The sequence below is a fragment of the Megalobrama amblycephala genome, linkage group LG2 (assembly GCF_018812025.1).
Source record: "Megalobrama amblycephala isolate DHTTF-2021 linkage group LG2, ASM1881202v1, whole genome shotgun sequence".
Classification (NCBI taxonomy): domain Eukaryota; kingdom Metazoa; phylum Chordata; class Actinopteri; order Cypriniformes; family Xenocyprididae; genus Megalobrama; species Megalobrama amblycephala.
Window position 1 is genome coordinate 48180691 of NC_063045.1, and position 24460 is coordinate 48205150.

Sequence of the window (24460 nt, forward strand, 5' to 3'; positions counted from 1 at the left end):
ATACTATCACAAATATTTCAAAAGAACAATTTCGTTACAAATTAATATTTCATAAACAAATAATAATAACAGCATGGATAGGTCAAGCATAAATCATAAACATACAAACTCTACAATAATATAAAGATTATAAAAACTTCCACAATAATATAAAAATTATAAGATGTACCAAAAGTAAGACGACCAGCGCCAAGATCATCGAACACTGCAATAATTCACATAAACAGAAATCCATCATCCATTTCTCAGTCAACATTATAGCACTGAAGGGAAGCTGTCACCAGTTTACAGCTAAACTACCCTACTGTATCATACAGAGCAGTTTTAAAATGAGCCTTCGTGAGGCGGGACATATATGAATGGGTGTCGTACTAATTCACGGAATAAACAGTTAAATCTCCATTGTTGAACTTTACTTCCAGTCACAGAAAAACACCTACGCGGAAGTCGTCCTAACAAACCACATCATCAGCAGCGGGCGAAGAAAACGCAGCGCTGCAGAGCGGCCGATGAGAAACAGCACTAGCGCCCCACACTGGAGCGGAGGACGGGAGATTCACCTCTTTACGTCACTGCAGTTTTCACGTGGTGCTTCTAAACATCATGGCGGCTGGTTTCAAGTAAGTGAATTACAATACAGCATGAATTGCATATGTAGATTGTATCTGAATAACTAATAATTTAATATACTAGAGGTTTTCAGGATAGTGAGATGGTGATTTCGCGGTATTGTTTAACGTAAATAATGAGGTGTGTGTTTGTTTTGTTTTTTTAAGAACCGCAGAGCCTTTAGAATATCACAGGAGCTTTTTGGTGAGTTGATTTCTGTCAGCTATGAAGTTGGATCAGTGGTATAACACAGGTAATTTGTTTCCCTAATATTCAATTATTCATTATCTTAATCTAATATTCAATAGAAAGAAAACTGTCGTCCAGATGGAAGGGAATTGGGAGAGTTTAGACCCACAACCTTAAATATTAGTAAGTATTACATGCATATTATAAAATAACACATTAAAATGACCAGAATAATTTTCAGTGCTTTATACAGAGGAGTCATTAGATATAATTGGATAAATGTGTCCTTCTAGGCTCCATATCTACAGCTGACGGATCAGCAATGGTGAAAATTGGAAACACCACAGTGATTTGTGGGATAAAAGCTGTAAGAATCATTTTTATTTTCCTAAAAAACTATGATATGGTGAAGGATTATGAAATTACAGCATTTCTTTCTTGCAGGAATTAACTATGCCACCCTCTGATGCTCCAAATAAAGGATATATAGGTAAATTACAATTGGGTAATTGACAAATGTTATACATTGGGGTGTTGAATGAAATTTCACTCAATTTCCTCTTTGGTCTCCAAGTCCCAAATGTAGATCTGCCTCCACTGTGCTCATCTAAATTCAGACCTGGACCACCAGGAGAACAGGCTCAGGCAGCCAGCCAATTTATCGCAGATGTCATTGAGAGGTACAGCTCAAGAAAAGAAAAAAAAATCATTTGTTTGTGGGATTGGTTGTCAAAAAAAGAAAAAAGTTATTCCTCAGAAATTTTAGCAAGCCTACAAATAATGTTTGTCAAGCCAAAACATTATCAGGGTTATTATTGCTTAATTCGTTTTTCTGCTCTGCAGTTCAGATTTAATAAATATGGAGGAATTGTGCATTGAAAAAGCTAAGGTAAGACATATATATATTCTAAAAATAGCATCAAATTGACTATTTCAAATCCTTTACATTTCATTTATGACTTATTTTCTAGCTTTGTTGGGTGCTGTACTGTGATATTATGTGTTTGGATTATGACGGGAACTTACTTGACGCTTGCATCATAGTTTTGCTGGCAGCTTTAAAGAACGGTGAGCACTTCATCTGAATATAACATTTCCTCCTGCTTTTATGATGACAACTAAACATGTTTCCAATTTCTCAGCCCAACTTCCTGAAGTCACTATAAACAAAGAGACAGATTTAGCAGAAGTTGACATCCAGAAGAAGAGACCCTTGAAGATCAGCCGGCACCCAGTCGGCTCATCATTTGCAGTATTTGACGAGTAATTAACTTATTTCTCTATTACACAACTGCAATGTTGGTTGATGTTAAAAACACACCATTTAGTCTAGCCAGATGAACTTAATAATCATTAAGAACAAGAACACTGGTCTCAGATCAATATAATTATTTTTTAGAAATGACCCAAGAATGAGTTCACAGACACTTTTTCCATTTCCTCTTTTCGCAGTTCCATCATCATCGTCGACCCCACGGCGGAAGAGGAAATCTTGTCCACAGCATTAATGACTGTGGTAACGGATGAGAAGGATCGACTCTGTGCCGTCCACAAACCAGGTGAACAAAGACATCTGACACAAAATTGCAGGTTATTTACAGCATCAGGGATACAAACTTATCAGGGTGAAAAAGGGGACAGTATGGAAGCTTGTTTCCACCACGGAATAAAGTTAAAAAGGTAATTTACTTTTTATCTCACATTTCAGACTATTTTTCCTGCAATTTTAGTTTACATCTCACAATTCTGACTTCTCGCAATTCCGAGTTTATATCGAATCTCGGTATTGTGGGAAAAAAGTTAGAATTGTGAGAATTTTGAAATTGCTAGAAATAAAGTCAGAATTGCAAGATAAAAAGTTAGAATTGTGAGAATCTTGGAATTGCTAGAAATAAAATCGGAATTGCAAGATATAAACTCAGAATTGCGAGAAAAGATAGAATTGTGAGAATCTGAGACACAGAATTGATAGAATCAAAATCAGAATTGCGAGATAAAAAGTTAGAATTGTGAGAATCTTAGAATTGCTAGAAATTAAAGCAAAATTGTAAGATACAAACTCTCTAAAAATTTAAAATTGTGACAATCTTGGACTCAGAGTTGATAGAATCAAAGTCGAGAAAACAGTCGGAATTGCAAGAAAAAACTCAGAATTTTGACCAAAAAAAGTCAGAATGATGAAAAAGTCGCAATTTTTTATACCATTGTGGAAACAAGCTTCCATATGACGGAGACAGCAGAGCAACAATTTTAACATGAGGATATAAGGAAAAACTCATCCTTGACTGTATATAGTTAAATTAAGTCACTTCGGATAAAAGCGTCTGCTAAATGCATTAATATAAATGTAATGCTATTGTACTGTAAAATAAAATGAGTATTTAATTTTACATAACAGTAAAATTACAATTTCATTCATGTCTTAATTTCTTTGCTTTCAAAAACTCGCTAAACCATAGAACTTTTATTTTGGCGGAAAAAAAAAAATCGCAGGGATACATAACAGATTTATAAATGATTCTCAAAACTATAAAAAAAAAAAAAAAAAAAAAAATTATCGAATTTACATGAATCACATAAATTACATATTTTGGATCCAAAGCATCAGTTTGTCAAAGGTGACAAGATTGTAGATGAGCATCTTCAGATTGAATTTTTGTGGTCTGTAGATTTGATTGAATATTTTTTGTAGATTTAAAGGTGCCCTAGAACCAGTTTTAACAAGATGTAATATAAGTCTATGGTGTCCCTTGAACGTGTCTGTGAAGTTTCAGCTCAAAATAGATTTTTTTTTTAATAATTTTTTTAACTGCCTATTTTGAGCCATAATTATATATGCACCGATTCAGTGCGCGGCCCCTTTAAATCTCGCGCTCCCCTGCCCCCGAGCTCTCGACTGCCTTAACCAGCATAAACAAAGTACACACAGCTAATATAACCCTCAAAATGGGTCTTTACAAAGTGTTCGTCATTCATGCTGCATGCATGCATCGATTCCTGTGAGTATAGTATTTATTTCAGGGTTCCCACTCTTTCATGAACACCAGATTCAAGGACTTTCAAGGACTTTTTCAAGCACCGTTTATTTTATATCAAGCACCTATCAAATTCACATTACATATGGAGTGTCATGAAAGACCTCTTACAGTACGTAACATTTTAATCATACTATTGCATATGCACCCATTTTAACCCGGAAGAGGAACAGAATCATTTGTACGTTAATTTTGGAAATATATATTTGCAGCTTTCTTATCCCTAAATGTTAATAATTATTCCATACTAGTTTTGGTTTTCATTTTTTATGAATCATTACTTCAGTAAAAACATTATAATATAGAGAGAATATTATAAAAATACATTTTGCAATTGAGTGAAAAAAAAAAGGATTATATGGATCGTAAATGTGGCTTTAAGTCAGAATATATACAATATATTATAGTTCACGAGTTCACATATCCATATAATTAAATACAGTAAAGTTATGCGTATTTGGCGTGCTGTCCGGGGAGAGGGCTCCGAGCTTGAAATTTTGGCCCAAACCCAGAGTACTCCCCTCGGTGTGGTAAAAGTAGATAGAACTATAAGTGAGGAGATGGGGTGGAGGAGGGATGCTGATAAACTCTCAGATGAACAGAGGTAAGTCTGCTGTATTTATACCTCTAGTCATTGGTTGAGTTGAGTAAAACTGAATGCTCTCCACCTGTGCTAATTAGGTTAATCTGAACTTGCTCCTCCCGAACTTTGTTAAGAAAACATCATATATAAGCTTGCAATTCTGAGAAAAAAAAAATCAGAATTGTAATTTATATATCACAATTCTTATGAGTTTCTTGTTAAAGCTACTGTAATTGAAAAAAAAAAATGAAATTGAAAAGAAATTGGAAAAAAAAAGGAAATTCTGTCATTATTTACTTACCATAAGAGTTGTTTAAAACCCAAATACATTTCTTCTGTTGAACATCCAAGTTTTTTTTTGAAGAATGTGGGTAACCAAACAGCTGGTCCCCAGTGAGTTCCATAGTAGGAAAGAAAATACTATGGATGTCAATGGGTAGTAGGAAATGTTTGGTTACCCACGTTCTTCAAAATGTGTTCTTTTGTGTTCAGCACAAGACAAATGAATACAGGTTTGGATCAACTTTAGAGTGACAGAATTTTCATTTTTTTCACAAGTCGCAGCATTTGTTGTCTGTCCCTTTAAGGCTATTGCGCGCATTTAATATATTGACACGGATTCGATTTTCTCTCAACTGCTGAACTTTACACTTAACCGATGGTGTAGTGTAAACCTTGTGTGTATTGACTGTATTAGCAGAATAAGATGCGAATGATAACTTTGTCCAGCAAATGCAGTGTTTGACAGGGTTTTAGAGTGTGCGCGCTTCGGCTCAGAGAAGCCTGTGTTAGACGAGCACGCAGATAAAATGTTTCACTGGCAAGGCTTTAAAACGCATGCAAATAATAAACTTTTGTGATTGTGAATAACTGCAGTGTTCCGTGAGTATAACTCTATCGCTGTTTTAACATGTGATGTGAATGTATGTCGCTTTGTACTGCACAGTATGTTGAGACAGAGGCGCCAGGACTGCAACTAACTGACAGAAAGCGATATAGCACGATACAATATTTCTTCAAAAGCAGATCATGGAGACCTTTTAATCGTCCACGATCAAAATCGCACACACCTATAAGAATGTTCATTTCGGACACAACAAGTGTCACAGCTCAAATGTCCAAGCCCTGCCTAATAACAAGTAAGGGAAAGTACCGCAATGGAAAACACTCGGAAACTGATTGTAAAATAATATTCCAAAACAAATATACTAGGACTAAGAGGGGCATCTTATAATAAATTTTCACAAAATTTGTTTCAAATTTAATTCAAGCACTTTCAAGGACCAATATTGTTTTCAAGTACTTTCCAGGCCTTGAATTCATGTGTCTGAAATCCAAGTACTTTCAAGTACTTTCAAGAAGCGTGGGAACCCTGTATTTGGATGTTTACATTTGATTCTGAATGAGTTTGAGGCTGTGCTTTGTGGCTAAAGCTAACATTACACACTGTTGGAGAGATTTCGATTTCGATAAGAAACGATGGTAACTTTAACCACATTTAACAGTACATTAGCAATATGCTAACGAAACATTTAGAAAGACAATTTAAAAATATCACTAAAAATATCATGGATCATGTCAGTTATTATTGCTCCATCTGCCATTTTTCACTATTGTTCTTGCTTGCTTACCTAGTCTGATGATTCGGCTGTGCACATCCAGACGTCCTGCCCTTGTCTAATGCCTTGAACATGAGCTGACATATGCAAATATTGGGGGCGTACATATTAATGATCCCGACTGTTACGTAACAGTCGGTGTTATGTTGAGATTCGCCTGTTCTTCGGAGGTCTTTTAAACAAATGAGATTTACATAAGAAGGAGGAAGCAATGGTGTTTCAGACTCACTGTATGTCATTTCCATGTACTGAACTCTTGTTATTCATCTATGCCGAGGTAAATTAAATTTTTCATTCGATGGCACCTTTAAAAACAAATATAATTTTTTTTGCTTTAGGTGGGACGTCGTTATCCGGTGAGAAACTACAACACTGCATCAATCGAGCCATAACGAGAAACAAAGAAATCAGCAAACTAGTGGACAAAGTCATTGGGAGCGTGAAGACGACGAAATAAACACACACACAGTCGTGACGTTTTTATCTAAAAGTTGTATTTTTCACTGTCAATATATACTTTCTTTTTTATCACAATAAAACTGCCGACAAAGATCATTTACAAAAATTCTGCCTCAGTGTTCAGAAATGTCATCCACTCACATGGTTTAGATTTTTTTTTCTCCATAAGAATATACATCAACTCCCCTCTCAGTATAACAAAATGCCATTTTAAAATGTGCCGTATAAAAACCGCACATGTAATTGCATGCTGGGACAAGGCGGCCCATCACTCTGACATCCAGCAGTAGAGAGAATGATTTCTCGTAACGGTAAAGGTGAGCAACAGGTGATTTAGGCACATCTGTACGGCCCTTATTAGTGTGCGTAGGGTCCACCCTTTCGAGCCAAACAGGCTCTCGTTGAAAGGGCCATTTGGAAGGAAAATAAAGACAGCATGCCGTAGAGAACCCTACAAGAAGAATTGTCTGATTTCATATCTTGTATTTCTTTAAAAAATACGGTAATACTCTAAGGTCCTCTGCTCTAAATGTCCTCGCTGTAATACATCTATTCGTCCGGCCTGAGGTCAGGTGGGCAATTCCTGCACCCCTATGAGCGTAAAAAAAAAAAAATTCAACTTTAGTCCGGTTGAGCCACAGTCTGTCCGTAAAATGCTGCCGATCAAGCACAGTGCTGTTTGTTGACGTCCTCATGATGGGTTAGTGGGCGGGGCTGTAGGTCATGATTTGGGGAGGGGCTGTGGTGTGCTGCGTTTCCTCTTACTTCTTGGCTGGTTGGCGGAATGTTGCCGTGGCAGCGCCGCCTGTGCCGCTGCCCCCACTGCCATACCCATTTGCTGCTGTTGCATTTGGTGCTGCAAGAATTGCAACTGTGCGAAAGGGAAAGTAACGGATAATGAATTTGTGCAATTAAAAATGTACCCAGAGTCTCCTCTCACAGCAGCTGTGCCTCAGAAGCATTTCTTACATGTAGCCAGGGAGTTAAATGTTATGATCATCAAACTGACACCCACTAAATAGTACAATTTTAAATTATAACAATGTGGGAAAAATGTAATTAAATATTTAAATGATATTCAAAATAATATTTGTTTTAAAGAGACATGCACTACTGTTCAAAGGTTTTTATTTTTTTAAAGAAATTAATACTTTTATTCAGCAAGGACACATTAAATTGATCAAAAGTGACAGTAAAGATTTTTTAAAATGTTACAAAAGACTTCTATTTTCTTTCAAAAAATGCTTCAGTTTCCACAAATATATTCAAGCAGCACAACTGTTCTCAACATTGAAAACAATAAGAAATGCTTCTTGAGCACCAAATCTGGATCATGTGACACTGAAGACTATAGTTTATTCTCAGGAATAAATTACATTTTTAAATATATTAAAATAGAACAGTTATTTTAAATTTCACATAATATTTCACAATATTACTGTTTTTACTGTATTTCTTTGATCAAATAAATGCAGCCTTGGTGAACATAAGACTTTTTTTTATTTTTTTAATTAACAGTAGTTTAAAATGTGACTGCATATGAATTTTCTTTAAAAAAGATGAGTTGATGACTTGTGTAGATAAATATTTTCATGTTCTGGCATGATAACAGATAAATTCTATACTATTTTGTCTATTATTAAAAAATAAAACACCATAAACTTAAATCGTATTAAATGCTAAGTGAATTTAGGCATCACAGCATTATGATGTACAATATGAAAAAAATGGATATTCGATTTTGAGATTTGCTAAAGATTACATTTAAAGGGTTAGTTTACCCAAAAATTAAATTTCTGTCATTAATTACTCACCCTCACATTGTTCCAAACCTGTAAGACCTTCGTTCAACTTCAGAACACAAATTAAGATCGTTAAAATAGTCCATGTGACTACTCATTATTGGCCAGCTCCTTCATCAGCATCGCACGTTTTTGCGTACAAAAAGTATTCTCGTCACTTAATAAAATTAAAGTTGAACCACTGTAGTCACATGGACTATTTTAACGATGTCTTTACTACCTTTCTGGGCCTTGAAAGTGGTAATTAAATTGCTGTCTATGGAGGGTCAGAGAGCTATCTGATTTCATCAAAAATGTCTTAATTTGTGTTCCGAAGATGAACAAAGTCCTTACGGGTGTGGAACGACATGAGGGTGAGTAATTAATGACAGAATTTTCATTTTTGGGTGAACTTACCCTGTAACACTTACTAAATTATTGATTTAAAGATAAACTTTAGATGAGTGTTAGATGACGGCAAAGGCTACAGTTTGGAAAATAGCTGTAAAACTGTTAATGTACATTAGATACAACAATTTTACATGCAGAACATGTTTGTGTCGCCCCTCCCGTTGGCTCAGATAATGGAAGAGTTTCAACTAAAGCAGAGCTGCTGAAAGGAACCCACCATTCATTAACACTGCAGTGAAAATAAAAATGCAACACGCTGGACAGACATCAAAGGTTTCTGCAGAAGCTGGGTGAAGCTGAAAGAGGGAGGAATGGTATATTCTGGGGTAATGAATGGGGGGAAGAATAGGAATGATAAATTGTGAGAAACAGGAAAGGATCGAGCAGTAGCAATGGAAAAGGAAGGCGGTAAAAGTAAAAGTGCAATGCAGCTGTTTTGTCAGTTATCCTGTATTACACACACACACACACACACACACTGCCATGCTGTCGTTTGGTGTCAGTAAGACAGCAACTTCAACTCGCATCTCAGCTGGGACTAATGCAAGGGTTCAGCTGTTACTGGGCTCAGATGTGCATGATGGATAAAACAACACAAATGAAATCTGATGAATCCTCCTAAATAAGATATTTCTGAAGTTATATATAAATATTATACATATATTGCTATAAAAACATGCTTCTCAAGCAGCTGTTAAGAGATATGCCACAAGCTCGACATTATATGCAAAGATGTTGGTAAGGGCTTAGACAGAAGAATTGTCACTCAAACACAGCAAGCTTTACACATCGTTCAGAAGTAGCCAGGAAAGAAACTGCTGATGTGAATCTAATGAACAACAGTGTTTAGCTGTGTTGTCTGAAACATTTAAAGAGTGAATGCATAGACATCATATAACAGACTGATCCACAGTCTTGCACCAGACCTTTGAACTCAAAATGTGTAGTAAGAAAAGAAAAGAAAAAAAGGTTATGATTTTGGGATGAATTATGAATTTGTCCTTAGATGTCACTATATTCTACTGTTCAAAAGTTTGGGGTCAGTAAGAATTTTTTTTTGAAAGAAATGAATACTTTTGTTCAGTAAGGACAAATTAAACTGATCAAAAGTGACAGTAAAGACATGATGTTATAATGTAAAGATTTCCATTTCAAATAAATGCTGATTTTAAGGTCTAAACTTTCTATTCATCAAAGAATCCTGAAAAAAAAAAAAAAATCATGGTTTCCACAAAAATATTAAGCAGGACAACTGTTTTCAACATTGATGATAATAATAAGAAATGTTTCTTGAGTTTTAATTAACATAATTAACATATTAGAAGGATTTCTGAAAGATCATGTGACACTAAAGACTGGAGTAATGATGCTGAAAATTCAGCTTTGCCATCACAGGAATAAAATACATTTGAAAATATATTAGAATTCTTTTAAATTGTAAAAATATATTTTACAATATTACTGTTTTTACTGTATTTTTGATCAAATAAATGCAGCCTTGGTGAGAATAAGAGACTTAAATAGTATTACTGACCCCAAATTTTTGATAAAAAAATAAAAAAATATATATAATAATATAGTAATTTTGTAATGTGACTATTTCAGAGTGTAACAATATTCAACATGGGGAAAAAAGTAGGGCGGCACTTAAATTAATCCATTGAGAACTGATTGGTTTATAAAAAGCAGGCACTTCTATGTGCGCATGTTTTGATGATTACGAATCACGTTGGAATAATATGAACTGATGAATAATGCAAAATAAAACCAGAAAGGTGTTTTAAGGAAGAAAATAGGGTCAGTTTTGAATTCATGTTGTCTTCAAAAGGTCAGTCAAGGGGAATCAGTGTCTGAGAGGTCAAAGGTCAGTCTGATATACACATGTCTATGGGTGGATGAGGTCAAAGTTGCTGCATTACTTGGATCTGTGGCTGGTGCTGTTGCTGGAGCCTCGGGGACGGTAGGCTGGGCCCGGACCCCTCCAGACCACAACCCAGCTGGGACAGCACTACCACGGACAGAGGGGGTGGGGTGGAGGAGGAAGAGGAGGGGAGGGGAGAGAGAAAGAACAGGGTGGGGAGGGAGGTCACAGGAAATAAAAGGTAGAATGTAGCAGAAAGAGGAAAAGTGGCATCCACCATCATGTTAATCAAATGACAAACCCAAATAGTCAAAAAACAGGTCTAATTAACTTCGATTGATCTATGTTGAGATTAGTATGACACACTACAAAATCTAAATCCATTAGTATGTCTACTTGTTGTGTTAGTGTCTGTTAGAGACATCTGGACTAAAGATGTACTTGAATAACGGTGAGAGTAGCAGCAGAGAAATGAAATGCATGTATCCGGTGCATGAGTCTATACCTGCTGCCTGAGGGGACATGAATCCCCCCACTCCGGTGAGATTGATGACTGCCGTCTGTTGTGCGGTCAGACCCTGTTCTGCCGTCAGACCCGAGTCAGCCTGATTCAAAGAGGACAAGTGAATTACTATTCAGATTTTCACACATTAACACTATTGAAGGTGATCCTCAGCATTACAAGATTACTAGAATAATAGGGCTGCCCCCTAATAGTTGACTAGAAGAGGCTTATTTGTCCAAAATTGTATTGTCAGTTACAATTGTGTTGTCAGTTAGTCGCAGGAAAAAAAAAACTCATGGTGAAGTCACGCAGTCTGTGAGGGACAGATCGTTTAACAGCAGGTCCTTGTGGTAATCACAGTATTTTGAGCAGGAAATCCAAACATTTGCCTATTATCCATCAACCTCAAATATGACTTATCATTTGAAACATGTAAGTAGTAGCAACTTTACTTGCCTGCTCGCTCTAACCTAGATAATTGTGCGCTATTATTAGGCGCATATCCAAGTGTTTGTGTGGAGCGTGGAAGCTAATGTATTAGCGCGCTTACTGCATGACATGGAGGCGTGATCACTTGTATTTTTTCCTGACAACACAGGTAAGACGACACACAGGTAAGAGTAAACATCATTTGAAACTGTAAACCACTTTTATTTGTGTAAACTCACAATAACATCAAAACGTTGTGCTTTTGTAAAATAAAGAAAACAAACAGGATGTGCTTTTTGCTGTCTTGGTCTCTGTGAACTGAAGCGCGTCACAAAAATGAACCGAAACAGCATATAGGCTACTTGCCTCACAGATATGAGAAATACTGTATCTATAGAAAGCTTGAAATGTGTACTTTTAAATGAACCAATTCGAAAACAAATACACAGCAAAATCACCAGAGTTAAATCAACTCTGCTCGGAGTACATTATGGTCTCTCTCGAAATAGTGTTAAAGTAACACTGAAGCAGAGTTAGTTAATGAGATAATTAAGCGATTAAGTGATGATTGAGCCTTTAGTGATGAACACCTGCTGTTAACAAGCAGAATCAATGAAGAAAAGAGAAACAAGAACTACAACTGACTTCAGCCACAGTCTTAGATGAAATCACCTGAAGATAAAAGACATTATATCTCTCAAGATCTCAGCAGAGGAAGATTATCTTTTCTTCAGTTATTCTGCTTGTTAACAGCAGGTGTTCATCACCTAATGCTCATTCATTGCTTAATTATCTCATTAACTTTAACTCTGCTTCAGTGTTACTGTAAAACTTTTTAGAGAGGGCCCATATGTACTCCGAGCAGAGCTGATTTAACTCTGGAGATTTTGCTGTGTACTTTCTGCTTATATAATCCGTCATGCATTTCTCTCTATAGGCATGTTCACTACTGCGGAGATGGCAAGGCAGCATCGTCAACTTCATTTTTGCAGCCGACACTGACTCAGAAAACATGAGTTTATTAATAAATAATTAAAATGGGTCCTTGCTATTTTTTAATTATCCTTACATTAGCTGGTGCTTTGCGACAAGCTTTATGTGTGCGCTTGAGTGCGGAATAGGCTATATTACGTGGATATATATTAAACGCTCATTATGGTTTAGTATTCTCCTCAGTATTTAACGAATTAAATTAATATAAACATGCAATTAGTCGACTAATCACTTTAATGGACGACTAATAGTTGACTAAAAAAATCTTTAGTCGGGGGCAGCCATATAGAATAATGATAGCTGTGTAAAATGATGGATACAGTGCGTCTAACTCACTGATTCCCCTTGCTGCTGTGGGCTGGATGTGGCAGACTGGCTGCTTTGCTGTTGAGGGGAGAACTGAGACAACTGCTGCTGCTGTAGAGAGTTAAAAATCAGTGGTCCTGTAGGGAGCTGAAAGAAAAAAATAAATGGGAGGGAATGAGAGAATCATATCCACAAAATCCATTACTGCAACCTTCCTATATGCAAAGCAGGCAAGTTGCGTAAGGCCCCGAACCACTAGGGGGCCCCCTTGCTCTCAAAGATGATTTAATGTCTAGGGCTGAGAGATTAATAGACTTTTAGTTTCGTTTTTGATTTAGGTTTCCAACAATTATGAAAACACAATGCCGCATTGAAAACAGTGCACTGTCGCCTTTCCTACATAACGTCCAAATCAGTTAAATGCTCAATACTAAAAAGCGGCTTTCTGTTCGTGCGATCTGAGATGGAGTGAAACGTGGACAAGTATAGGCTACTTTGGGCGTCGGATGTACGGTTAAAGAACAAATACACACAAAAATATGTCAGAATGTCCGTCTTGAGAAGTTTTTACGTGAAAGCATTGAGTTATGTCTTAAGTGAACATAAACAGTTAGGAAAGTAATCGAATGCTTGCCAGTGTATTAGATCTGTGCATTCGTTCTTAAAGTGACAGCAGCCTAATAAACCTGCTGCTGTCTGCATTTAATGTTAATCAAACAACAAAAGAAAACTAGAGAATCATTCACTGCTCTTCGCTGAATAACTTTAGTAACTTTAATAAGAATCAATGTGTATTTAATTCATTCGGTGAAGACTATGCAGTGTTTAATTTTTACACTTCATTACTTTATTCAGTTTCTGTATAGTAGGATATTAATATTATTAGGCTAAATTGTTTATTTCACTGGTATCTTTTTTCTATTGTATTTGTCCTATTGTTTGCGATTCTTTTTTTATTGTATTATTGTTTCAACTCGCTGTTGTTTGTTGACAGTGAAAAGGCTCTGAAAGAATAGATTAAGGGGTTGGGGGTCATTTTGGGGTTTTTATGAATGCATTGACAGGGGCCCCTTAAAAGTTTTGCTTAGGGCCCCAGAAGTCTAGGACCGGCACTGACTGTAACCGACTGGAAAAGCTCCCTCACCTGAAGAAGGTTAAGCGGTCGCAGTCCCGGGCTGTTGTTCAGGCCAAAAGGCCCACCTGCTGGGACAACATTAACATTTTACTCTTCTGACAACTTGTAAAAGTCACTGATGAACATCTGACCATGCAGGGAGCAACTGATAGAGTAGTTTACCTGCTGGAGCTGCAGGCTGCATGGCAGGCAGAGCTCCAGACATAAGACCACCAGAGGGCAGAAGTCCACTCAGGGGTATACCAGACGCCAGAGTCCCAGGACTACAACCCAGCATTGGGTTAGAACCACTCATCAGGGTCTGTGGACTGCTGTGTGTAAGAAACCAAAGGCCGTGTAAAGAGCACAAAACCAGTTTTCCCTTTTATGTCCTTGAAAAATAAAGTCACTTACCAAACTTGGCCCATCACATTGATGAAGTTCAGCCCTGCAGGGTTGGTCATGACCTGTGAAGATGTGGTACTGGACGTGGGCAGGGGAATAGTCATGACGGGCAGGGCCATCTGCTGCTGGGCGAAGGGAGTCATTAGGGTAGGTTGCTGTGGAAGGGTGGGGTCCTGAGGGGTGGGCGTTACTGAGGGCGTGGCACTCTGAACATCGGCAGGGTGTGGCGTAGAACACGGCGTGTTGGTGGGGGTGGGCGTAGAGGGCTTGGGAGTACCTGATCCTATGGAGGAAAATCAGAGGAAAATGAGGGAAACATTAATAAACAAATATCTGGCTAGAAAGCAACGCATCAGCAAGGTATTGGAAAAAACTGACATTGCGATATTTTGTTTTTCTGCTTTATATACTGCGATATAAAAAGTACAGAATACAAATTTTCACCAGATGACTTAAAGAGCTATATTTGGAAAGAATGAATCAGAGAATTGAATGGGGCCATCTTCATAGAAAAAAAAATAAATTATGATGAAAAATTAATTTTTACTCTAAAGACTTTTTAATGGCAGAATGATTTAGGAAAAGCTTTAAAAATGTTTTTGGAAGTTAAATAAAGATTATTGGAGCAAATTTGACAAGAAAATACTATTTCAGTCTTTCTACTTAAAAACTCAATGTGCTACTTGCCATTTCTTTGTAATTATTTGTGAAATTTACTAGCAGTTTCTGAGTGAAAATTGTAAGTAAATCCTACACCAAATTTTTTTTTTAGAGTTTGTTTTAAATATCTTTCCATTTGATTTTTTAATGGGCCACATTCCCACTGTTTCTGACCAAGTGACTATAAAAATAATATGAATTATAAAGATTTTATTGTGATTATTATTAAAAAGAAATTATAATTATTATAAAATATAATAAAAATATTATAAAATATATTCTAAAAGAAAATACATTATTTTTTATTTCTTTATTATACATTTTTTAATCCAAGAAATATATTGTAATAACACTATTGTACTATAAAATAAAAATGTGAAATATAAAAATAATTTTATTTTACTTCAAACCTGCAGTACCAATATTTACATCTTAATTTCTTCTTTTTAAAACGATAAACCACGGAGCTTTTATTTTGACGAGCTGATGGGATATATTTGACAATTCCACTACGTCACATTGCCATATGGATTTTATTTCGATATATCATGCAGCCCTAGTCAGTGACAGCTTTGTGGTTGTGGATGGAGAGATACTCACTCTGCATGGGCGAGAGAGCAGCAGGGGACAGCAGGCCAAGCTCCATGGAGTGTTTCCGGGAGAGCGACTGATTCTTCGTGGGTGGAGGAGTCGGGCACTTGAGATGGCCGCTGGAGGCCTGTGTACTGTACAGGTTTCCTAGACAACAGGACAGAGTGTTTGTACAATTTTTAAAGTGGAGAGACAAAAACACATTTTAACAGACAGAAGGAAGGGAATGAGATCGAGACCTGACCTGACCTTCATCAAACTATAGACCTTAGTTAGGGTAGCGCCATATTTAATTTTTGACAGGAATGAAAATGAGGCTGTGAGTAACAGAATAAATTGCGTTCAATGGATTGTAATGTTATTTAAATGGTTAGTTCACCCAAAAATGAAAATTCTGTCATTAATTACTCACCCTCATGTTGTTCCAAATTGTCTAAAGAGACTCGATCGCTTTATATGATGAACAGATTTAATTTAGGATTTTATTCACATATAAACATTGATCAGCGAACATAAACAGAAGCTCAACAGTACCTGCTAGACATGTGAGAACAAACCTCACTGGTTCTTGAGGAAGTTCAAACGTGCTGCGTAACACACGAGAATGAACCTCATTGGTTCTCACACGTCAAGCAAGCATTCTTGAGCTTCCATTTACCATAACTGATGTGTGCATTGGCGAATGTTAAATTTTTTTTTTTTTTTTTTTTTTTTTTTTTTTTTAACTAACCCTTTTTTCAGCTGATGAAACGTCTTTTGTAATGCTGGTGATGTTTTTAAAGCTTTTACTTGTCTTGTAAAAGGCGGTTGCTAACAAGTGGCTAAATGGGACTACAGAGATTGTCGGCGACATTAAACATCATCAGCCGAACAGATTCGCAGTTCGTTTAGCTTTTGACTACTGCCGATTGTATTTACGTTTCAAAATTCAATGTGTATAGATATGTGCGTGTTATTATATATATGTATATATATATATATATATATATATATATATATATATATATATATATGTATTATATGTTCATGTATGAATACATACATACATACATGATGAACATACAGTATGTAATGCACGTACATCACATACACTACATCATACATTAAGTTTGTCTCACCTGAGGAGGTGCAGGCTGAGCCGGCTGGCAGTTTGATAGGAGGAGGTCTGTGTTTGACACCCTTTCCTAAAACCGAAGACTGGACCAGCGCTGAGAAACCATCAGCCTGCATCAACAACAAACAGCCATCAAAATGGACTGATCTTGGATCATGCATGGATGTCATAAAATTCACATGGCAACTGTTTTGGTACCCATTTTCTATATATGGCACATAACTCTATAATCAATCACTTTTGGAATAATATTTAGACAGGCAGAAAAAGAGCATATCTACCTCATATCTATTTTTCTGTAACATGAACTGCGAAATAAATACATCAGACCTGATGCAAATCAGATTAAAATAATAGTCGGAACAGTAAGATATAACATACTTCAAAGTGTCTCACCTCGTTCTCCCTGGAGGGGGAGAGCTGTGACCCTGCGCTGCCTGAGTTGTGCAACATCTTCACCTGACACTTCACATCCCGTTCATACACCTCTTTATACTGCGTTACAAACCTGCAGCACAGAAATATTCACATGGCGACTGAAAACAACCAAGACCAGAAACCCAACAACACCAAACGACAAAAAGCGGCTCCCATACTTACCGATCAGCGTCTGTCTTTGAACCTATGAGGAATCTACAAACCACAGAAAAAATAAAAGATCAGGTAAGTGAGTAACAAATAAGCAAGCAAAACTACTCTCATCTTACATACAAAAAAAGTTATAGTCATTTTCCTGGACACTTCCCCTTCTCCCATTGGTCACATATAAATGTATAATATAAGAGAAGAGAATAGTATAATGTAATACAAATGTGAAGTAAGTAATTGTAAGTGAAATGCTAAAATGTCAGGATTTCTTACGGTGGGTGAATGAGGTGCAGGTCTGTGACGTCCTCCTCTGATTTGGAGTCTTTGGCGCTGTAGATTTTCCCGTACACCAGCGGGTCACCCATAGTCTGGAAGATAGTGACTTTTGTTCTTTGAGGCTGGCCTCCCATCTCGCACTCGAAAATGTAGTCGTCCCTCACGTCCTGTTCAGAGACAATGCCAACATGTCACACAGATAAAACAACAAAAAACAGTGGGTTTTTTTTTTACAGGGTATTACAGGGTTATTACTGTATAATAGTCACACTATGTAACATTCACACAACTGTGTTACCTGTGCAGGCCAAACAGTGGGCTGAGTGTCATCTATTTTGACTGAGTTTTCAACCACTGCATATTTCTCCACCTGGAGGCAGAGAGAAAAACTCATTTTCACAAACTTGGTTGCAGGAAAAAAAATATCTCCAAACATCTCACAACAGAACACTGAAGGCCACAAGACTGTGAAAATGATCTTAAAGGTCCAGTTTTTCGTGTTTTTTTGAAGCTTTGATTGTGTTTATATTGTGCAATATAACATGTGTTCATGTTTCGCGTGTAAAAAAACACAGTATTTTTCACATAATTTACCTATCTGTATACCGCTGTTTCCACTGTCATAAAAACAGGCTGATGACTTCCTTGTTCTATGAAGTCCCTCCTTCAGAAATACATAACGAGTTCTGATTGTGCCAGCGGTTCCTGTGTTGTGATTCGACAGCAGCTTAGCGAACCGTGCCCGGAAAGGTCACGCCTCTTACCATAACGTGGAGATGCATGCGCTCAGTGTTATTGTAAACATGTCTTTAATTTTACCCTATCAATTTGAGCCAGAATCAGACCCGGTGATTGGACTGCGGGATGAAAATAACAGCGTTTCGACGACATGGCGACAAACACACTCTACAAACGCAACTCTTGTGTATTCCTGTGGGCGGAGGTTAGTCAAAAAACTGTTTTAGTGACGTCATTAAAGAAGGAAGTAGAGGGATGTAGTCCAAACTGGCCGTTCGATGTAGGCGACTTCTGTTAAATAAAATATCTCGCTTGGCATTGAACTTTGAGCTTTAAAATTGTACAGATTTTATTTATACTCTAACAACAACATTACACACTAACTAAAGTTTGAAACATGGGATCACGAAGAACGGGACCTTTAACAATGCATTTCAAGTCATTTTTCTGAAGTTATTTCTGTGATGAAATACTGTTAGACATACAGAAAAGAAAGTAATGATACTGTATGTTCAGCAACTCACATCAATTTCTGCTGGGACGGTCAGCTGACAACTGTTCTGTTTCCACATGTCCACACACTACAAGACAAACAAGAGTGATTTAAACACATAAACACTCACACTAGTGATAAAGAATGATACGATCTAGCCAAAACTTGTAATGAATATTTAGTATTTGTTTAAACCGGACATTTGATTAAATATAAATACATTGCCATTCAAAAGCTTGAGGTCAGGAAGATTTTAAACACTTTTGAAACATGCCTCTTAATTCTAAACTAGGCTGCATTAATTTAAACAAAAATACAGTAAAAACAGTAATATTGTGAAATATTACTACAAGCAGTTTTCAATTTAAAAGTATTTTAAAGGTGCCCTCGAATGAAAAATTTAATTTATCTTGGCATTGTTAAATAACAAGAGTTCAGTACATGGAAATGACATACAGTGAGTCTCAAACTCCATTGTTTCCTCCTTTTTATATAAATCTCATTTGTTTAAAAGACCTCCGAAGAACAGGCGAAGCTCAACATAACACTGACTGTTACGTAACAGTCAGGGTGTACGGCCCCAATATTTGCATATGCCAGCCCACGTTTCCAACATTATAAAAGGCATTAGACAAGGGCAGCCAGTATTAACGTCTGGATCTGCACAACCAAATCATCAGACTAGGTAAGCAAGCAAGAACAGCAGCGAAAAATGGCAGATGGAGCAATAATAACTGACATGATCCATGATAACATGATATTTTTAGTGATATTTGTAAACTGTCTTTCTAAATGTTTCATTAGCATGTTGCTCATGTACTGTTAAATGTGGTTAAAGTTACCATCGGTTATTACTGTATTCACGGAGACAAGAGAGCCGTCGTTATTTTCATTTTTAAACACTTGCAGTCTGTATAATGCATAAACACAACTTCATTCTTTATAAATGAGTAGCATTAGCCGTTAGCCACGGAGCACTATCAAACTCATTCAAAATCAGAAGTAAACAATATAACAGTATACAATACTCACATAATCCGACGCATGCATGCCGCATGCATGACGAACACTTTGTAAAGATCCATTTTGAGGGTTATATTAGCTGTGTGAACTTTGTTAAGGCACTGTTCAAGGCAAGCGCAAGCTCTGTGGGCGTGGACCACGGGATTTAAAGGGGCCGCAGCATAAAATCGGCGCGTTTATAATGATGTATAATAAGGCTCAATATTTTTGTGAAAAAAAAATTGTTTTTGAACATAAAGTTCAAAATAACAGCAATAACAGTATTTATTTGAAACAGAAATCTTTTGTAACATTATAAATGTGTTTACTTTCACTTTTGATCCTTGCTGAATAAAAGTAATTTCTTAAAAAAAATAATGTAACTGACCCAGTAGAACAGTAGTGTACATATTTTACAAGGTTTCAATTAATTACTTTTGCCCCAAATCAGCACAGAAATTAAAACAGATTGTGTCTTCGTGTTTGACTCACATTCCCAGCTTTGGAGATCTTAAGGTCTATGGAGGGAGCAGGTTTCCTCTCTTTCCTCCTCTGCAGGTAGTCCAGGAGTCGGAGCTGTGGCAGTGCGGGGCAGTGGCTCATCATCTCCTGCTGTCTGTTCAGAGCTGCTCGTGAATGCCTCCTAAAACACCTGCAGATGGAAAGAAATGTGACATCCATTGGCATTGAATGATGCATAACTAACATATGATGAATTTGATATTTTGCTTTTGCATTTCAGGTTCTCTTTGTACAATACAACATTCTGAAGCCTTTAACTTTGGTAAAACTACATGAAATGACCCTCTTATTTAGCTCTTGTCAGTACCGAGGGACAGATTCTTGTCAGGTTCTTGCACTTAACTGAAGCAGCCAAAAGAGCTTTACACCCACATTCCTTTAAGTCTCAACAATACAATGAGAGATCAGAATAGCAGCGGCTTCTCAGTTCACAGATGGTGACAAACCACAAACACACAATAAAAGATCTACGCTGTGCATGTCTACATAAGCTCTGTGAGTATGTGCAGTTCCTTGGATGCAAAATGCTGGCAGTTATTAATTATCATGCTACACACTGAACAGCAGATGACAGGAACATGCAAACATACACTACCATTCAAAAGTCTGGGATAACTATGTTTTTTTTTTAAGAGACTGATACTCTTATTCAGCAAGGATGCATTAAATTAAACCAAAAATGACAGTAAAATCATTTATAATCTTACAAAAGATTTCTATTTTAAATAAACGCTGTTCTTGTGAACTTTACATTCAAAGAATTTTTTTAAAAAGTGTATTGTGGTTTCTACTATGGCTGTTTAATGATTAATCGTGATTAATCGCGATTATTCGCATCCAGAATAAAAGTTTGTGTGTACATAATATATGTGTGTGCTGTGTATATTTATTTTGTATTTATAAACACATACATATAAAAATATAAAAATCAATAAATACTTATATATAATTTAAATTTATATAAACACAAACTTTTATTTCAGATGCGATTAATCACGATTAATCATTAAACAGCCCTAGTTTCTACAAAAATTGTAAGGAGTTTTCAACATTGTTAATAATAAATATTTCTTGAGCAGCAAATCAGCATAATAGAATGATTTCTGAAAGATCATTTTAAATATACTCAAATATTCAAGTAAAAATCATTACCCTCAAACCTTTTTGAATGGTAGTGTATACAAAAAGCTCAACACATTTGAATGAAAAGCTGAAGAGCTAAGCGCATTACCGTTTCATGGATCGTGTGTTCATCTTCTGTTTGTTGTAGAGCAGACGGTTGGTGGTGCAGCTGACAGAGATGGAAGGGTCCAGACACAGAGGCTCTGCTGTAGCCAGAATCAACTGACTCTCCAGCTGAAGTTTATCATCCTATAAACACATTCAAACCATATGAGAACCGAAGCCTCCTCCATACCGAGCTGAGAATCTGTCACTTTTAATGCTCTATGCAGTCGCTTCACCTGCGTCCACTTGTGGTGATCACTTGTCATAGCATGAACGTCACAGATCAGGGTCTGGTATGGAGAAGAGACACAACTTAATAACAATACTCACCTCGAGTTTCTCAGAGACTGCTGGTCATGGATCAGGACTCTTACTGACCTGCATAGTGGGTCTCAGCAGGATGTGCCGGCTCTGGTAGGTGGGCATCTTTGCGTTTCCAGACTGTCGGTAGTCCCTGACCTCGGCTATGACACAGCCACAGTGGAATATGTTCACCTGACAGAACAGAAGCAGAAAAACGAAACTAAGCCATTGGTTTAAGCATCAGTTTACAGACCGTCACTGTGCTATAATGAAACAACACTGGATGTAATAAAAAAAACTTATGTAGGTTAATTAATTTAAAATTACATATTGAATTAATTCTACACCAGGTTATTTTAGTATTATTTATATACTTTAAGAGTATTTATTAATGTTTTGAATTAGCTTTCATTTTTATATTTAGAGGGTTTCTTTTTAATTTTAGTTATGTGATTTTTATTAGTTTTGGGTTTTTCTTAATATTTCTATTTAGCTTCAACTTTTTATTTTTATGTCATTTTAGTTCTTCAACTAAACATTTTAATTTTTTTTTTAAGTTTCATATAATATTTATATATTATTTTATTTAAGCTTTATTCTAATTAACAAAAACTAATTAATAATAGTTTTAGTTAATAATAACTACAGTGTTCTGAACTTGTTACAGGGCAGGTAATGTTAATGGAAAATAAAATGTAAATATTTTAAAAATTAATTTTTTTTTTTTAAAAAGTGAAACTGTCAAGGCAGACTTTTTCAAGTGCATAAAATTACCTGTGATTTTTCTAGAAGGTCTACAAGGATGGGCGGCAGCTCCTCAGCATCCAGGTACTCCAGTAACTCTCCTTCTTCATAGCGAAGTCGGATTGTTTCTGAATCTAATATATCGGGATAAAAACATTAGCTCAAGCAAGAGTTTATTAACAAGCAACATGATAAGCTAAGCATAATACACACACACACGCACGCACACACACACAAAAGCAAACAGTACCAGATCCATTTTTTCCTCTAAGCATAAGCGAATATCCTTCATTGCCAGGGTACAGGTTGACCACCAGACATGAAACTGACTCCTGTGAGACCAGCTTCTCTAGTAGATTCACATTTCTTCTCAGTTTCTACAAAAAGAAAGCATATATATATCTTGTTTCACTAAGAAATATGTCAGATTATTGAAGCAAAAAAAGGGCTGCGAATGCCACTTCATTAAAATGCTAGTCTTCTAGTTACTGTAAAACATATAAATGTGTTTGTGTGTTATAGCGGGTGAAGATTACCTTCAACTCTGGTTCTTTTTCACACTCTTCAATGTACAATTCATAAAGTTTCTGATATAAGGATTTCCTTCCACTCGAGGACACTCGTCTCTTTCCTGGTCGCTGACGAGCACTTTCAACAATGTACTAAACAAGATATAACAATGTCATAGTACAGTAGTAGAATACATTATTGCCATATTAACAGGTATTATGGATACAAAATAAACATCAAATTGTACAGTGTAAAACAACACAGAAATAAGTTTTTTTTTAAAAATACCTCAGCCCGATCCAATGCATATTCTAGGGCTTGTTGCTGTGGAACACAGATAAATAAAAATGCATAACATAAAGATGCATGGCAAATCTCTCATATTGTCCAAACAAGTCAATGTCAAATATTATCAAATCAATCCCATAGTGTTAAATAAAACCCAATCCTGTTAAAAATACATTACTAAACCAAAACTGAAGTTCTTACCATCGTGGTTGCTGTGTGACAGGAGGCGATGTTGTGTTACACCAGCACTGTCACCTCCACAAACACACCATTCAAGCCCTGAGATCACAGAGAGACAGTTCAGAAACACACTCCCCGCGCACATTTATCTGTCAGCTGACAGTTTCCACTAAGAACTCAACCCCAGACATCCAGTGACAAGTGTATGAATGCGAATAAACAAAGTATGAGGCATGAACTCAGCTCATGAAGACAGTTATGCATCTGTGTATATATGCAATCCCAACATCTGGTAAACAAATGTGATGAACTTCAACAGGATGATGACAGAGTATGTGTTTAAGGATGCAATAGCAATAAATAGCATGCATTCATGAAATGCAGAAGAATGTGATCCCAGCAGAAGAAGGCAAACTTCAGCACTGGAGCTCCAGCAAACGACAGGCTGGCTAACCACAGCTAACAGCTCACTTAAAATGCACAAATCTACACAACACGACCACCTGATAGAGCGGGGCATGAAGTGACAATGGCGACAAACATTGAAACAGACTTGCCAATCGAGTTGCATCACCACAGGTAGAAAATCCAAAGCAAGAAGCGGAATAAATGTTCCAGTGCCTTCAATGAAAAAAACTCACAGCAGCCATTTTGTTCCAGTGTAACAACAAAATCCAAACTTCCGGTGTGCGCGCGTGCGGGAGGCGGAACCAAAGATCTGCAGCGCGGAAAAACGGCATTTCTCAAAAATTCACCATGGTAAACAAAATTTCCACCACAGTACAAAAGTTACTGATTTTGTTAATACATTAAAACGTCGGAAACTTAATTTAGCCACCTATGTCATTAGAAAATAGAGAAATGCCAAACAAAACGACACAAACCTTCTGAGGGGATCAGTAATAATGTTTAATTCAAACATTTA

General features: G+C 36.6%; 3 protein-coding genes across 8 annotated transcripts in view; 1 reads left to right on the forward strand and 2 right to left on the reverse strand.

The window, feature by feature from the left end:
- alg5 (ALG5 dolichyl-phosphate beta-glucosyltransferase) overlaps positions 1–562 on the reverse strand; it is a 6527-nt gene extending 5965 nt beyond the window's left edge. Inside the window, exon 1 of one of the 2 annotated variants that reach the window (XM_048181640.1) lies at positions 441–562. Coding sequence is in view for 1 of the 2 variants with exons in the window: in XM_048181639.1 (XP_048037596.1) it covers positions 170–256 (87 nt within the window). In the remaining variant the exon portion in view is untranslated. The other variant, XM_048181639.1, reaches the window with a different exon arrangement.
- Positions 487–6600, forward strand: exosc8 (exosome component 8). The gene is made up of 11 exons (XM_048181647.1): positions 487–620; positions 777–813; positions 918–981; positions 1092–1165; positions 1243–1288; positions 1373–1478; positions 1642–1687; positions 1770–1866; positions 1941–2061; positions 2251–2357; positions 6374–6600. Exons 1-11 carry the CDS (start codon positions 604–606, stop codon positions 6490–6492), a joined length of 834 nt encoding a protein of 277 aa, XP_048037604.1. The 5' UTR covers positions 487–603; the 3' UTR covers positions 6493–6600.
- On the reverse strand, positions 6513–24207 carry supt20 (SPT20 homolog, SAGA complex component). Of its 5 annotated transcripts, none has more exons than XM_048181579.1 (24): positions 24177–24207; positions 23557–23634; positions 23356–23391; positions 23094–23219; positions 22808–22934; positions 22588–22691; positions 21889–22005; positions 21747–21800; positions 21515–21654; positions 20254–20413; positions 18791–18847; positions 17827–17898; positions 17526–17695; positions 17265–17297; positions 17061–17172; positions 16669–16774; positions 15560–15697; positions 14309–14582; positions 14078–14226; positions 13925–13983; positions 12811–12927; positions 11053–11152; positions 10606–10694; positions 6513–7365 (listed from the first exon to the last, which is right to left on the reverse strand). In XM_048181579.1, exons 2-24 carry the CDS (start codon positions 23557–23559, stop codon positions 7216–7218), a joined length of 2493 nt encoding a protein of 830 aa, XP_048037536.1. In that variant the 5' UTR covers positions 23560–23634; positions 24177–24207; the 3' UTR covers positions 6513–7215. The 5 variants fall into 5 exon arrangements, with proteins under 5 accessions (XP_048037536.1, XP_048037535.1, XP_048037537.1 ...); XM_048181578.1 differs by having other exon boundaries at positions 24093–24189; XM_048181580.1 differs by having other exon boundaries at positions 13925–13980; positions 24093–24188.
- Between the last annotated feature and the right edge of the window lie 253 nt (positions 24208–24460).

Bases quoted from the DNA above. Each gene is read 5' to 3' on its own strand.
- exosc8 (XM_048181647.1), top strand. The intron at 1,166-1,242 runs GTAAGAATCATT...TCTTTCTTGCAG, and splicing joins TGATTTGTGGGATAAAAGCT to GAATTAACTATGCCACCCTC. The intron at 1,289-1,372 runs GTAAATTACAAT...TTGGTCTCCAAG, and splicing joins TCCAAATAAAGGATATATAG to TCCCAAATGTAGATCTGCCT.
- supt20 (XM_048181579.1), bottom strand. The intron at 22,692-22,807 runs GTACTGTTTGCT...CCGATATATTAG, and splicing joins TAGAGGAAAAAATGGATCTG to ATTCAGAAACAATCCGACTT. The intron at 20,414-21,514 runs GTAATGCGCTTA...TTCCATCTGCAG, and splicing joins AACACACGATCCATGAAACG to GTGTTTTAGGAGGCATTCAC.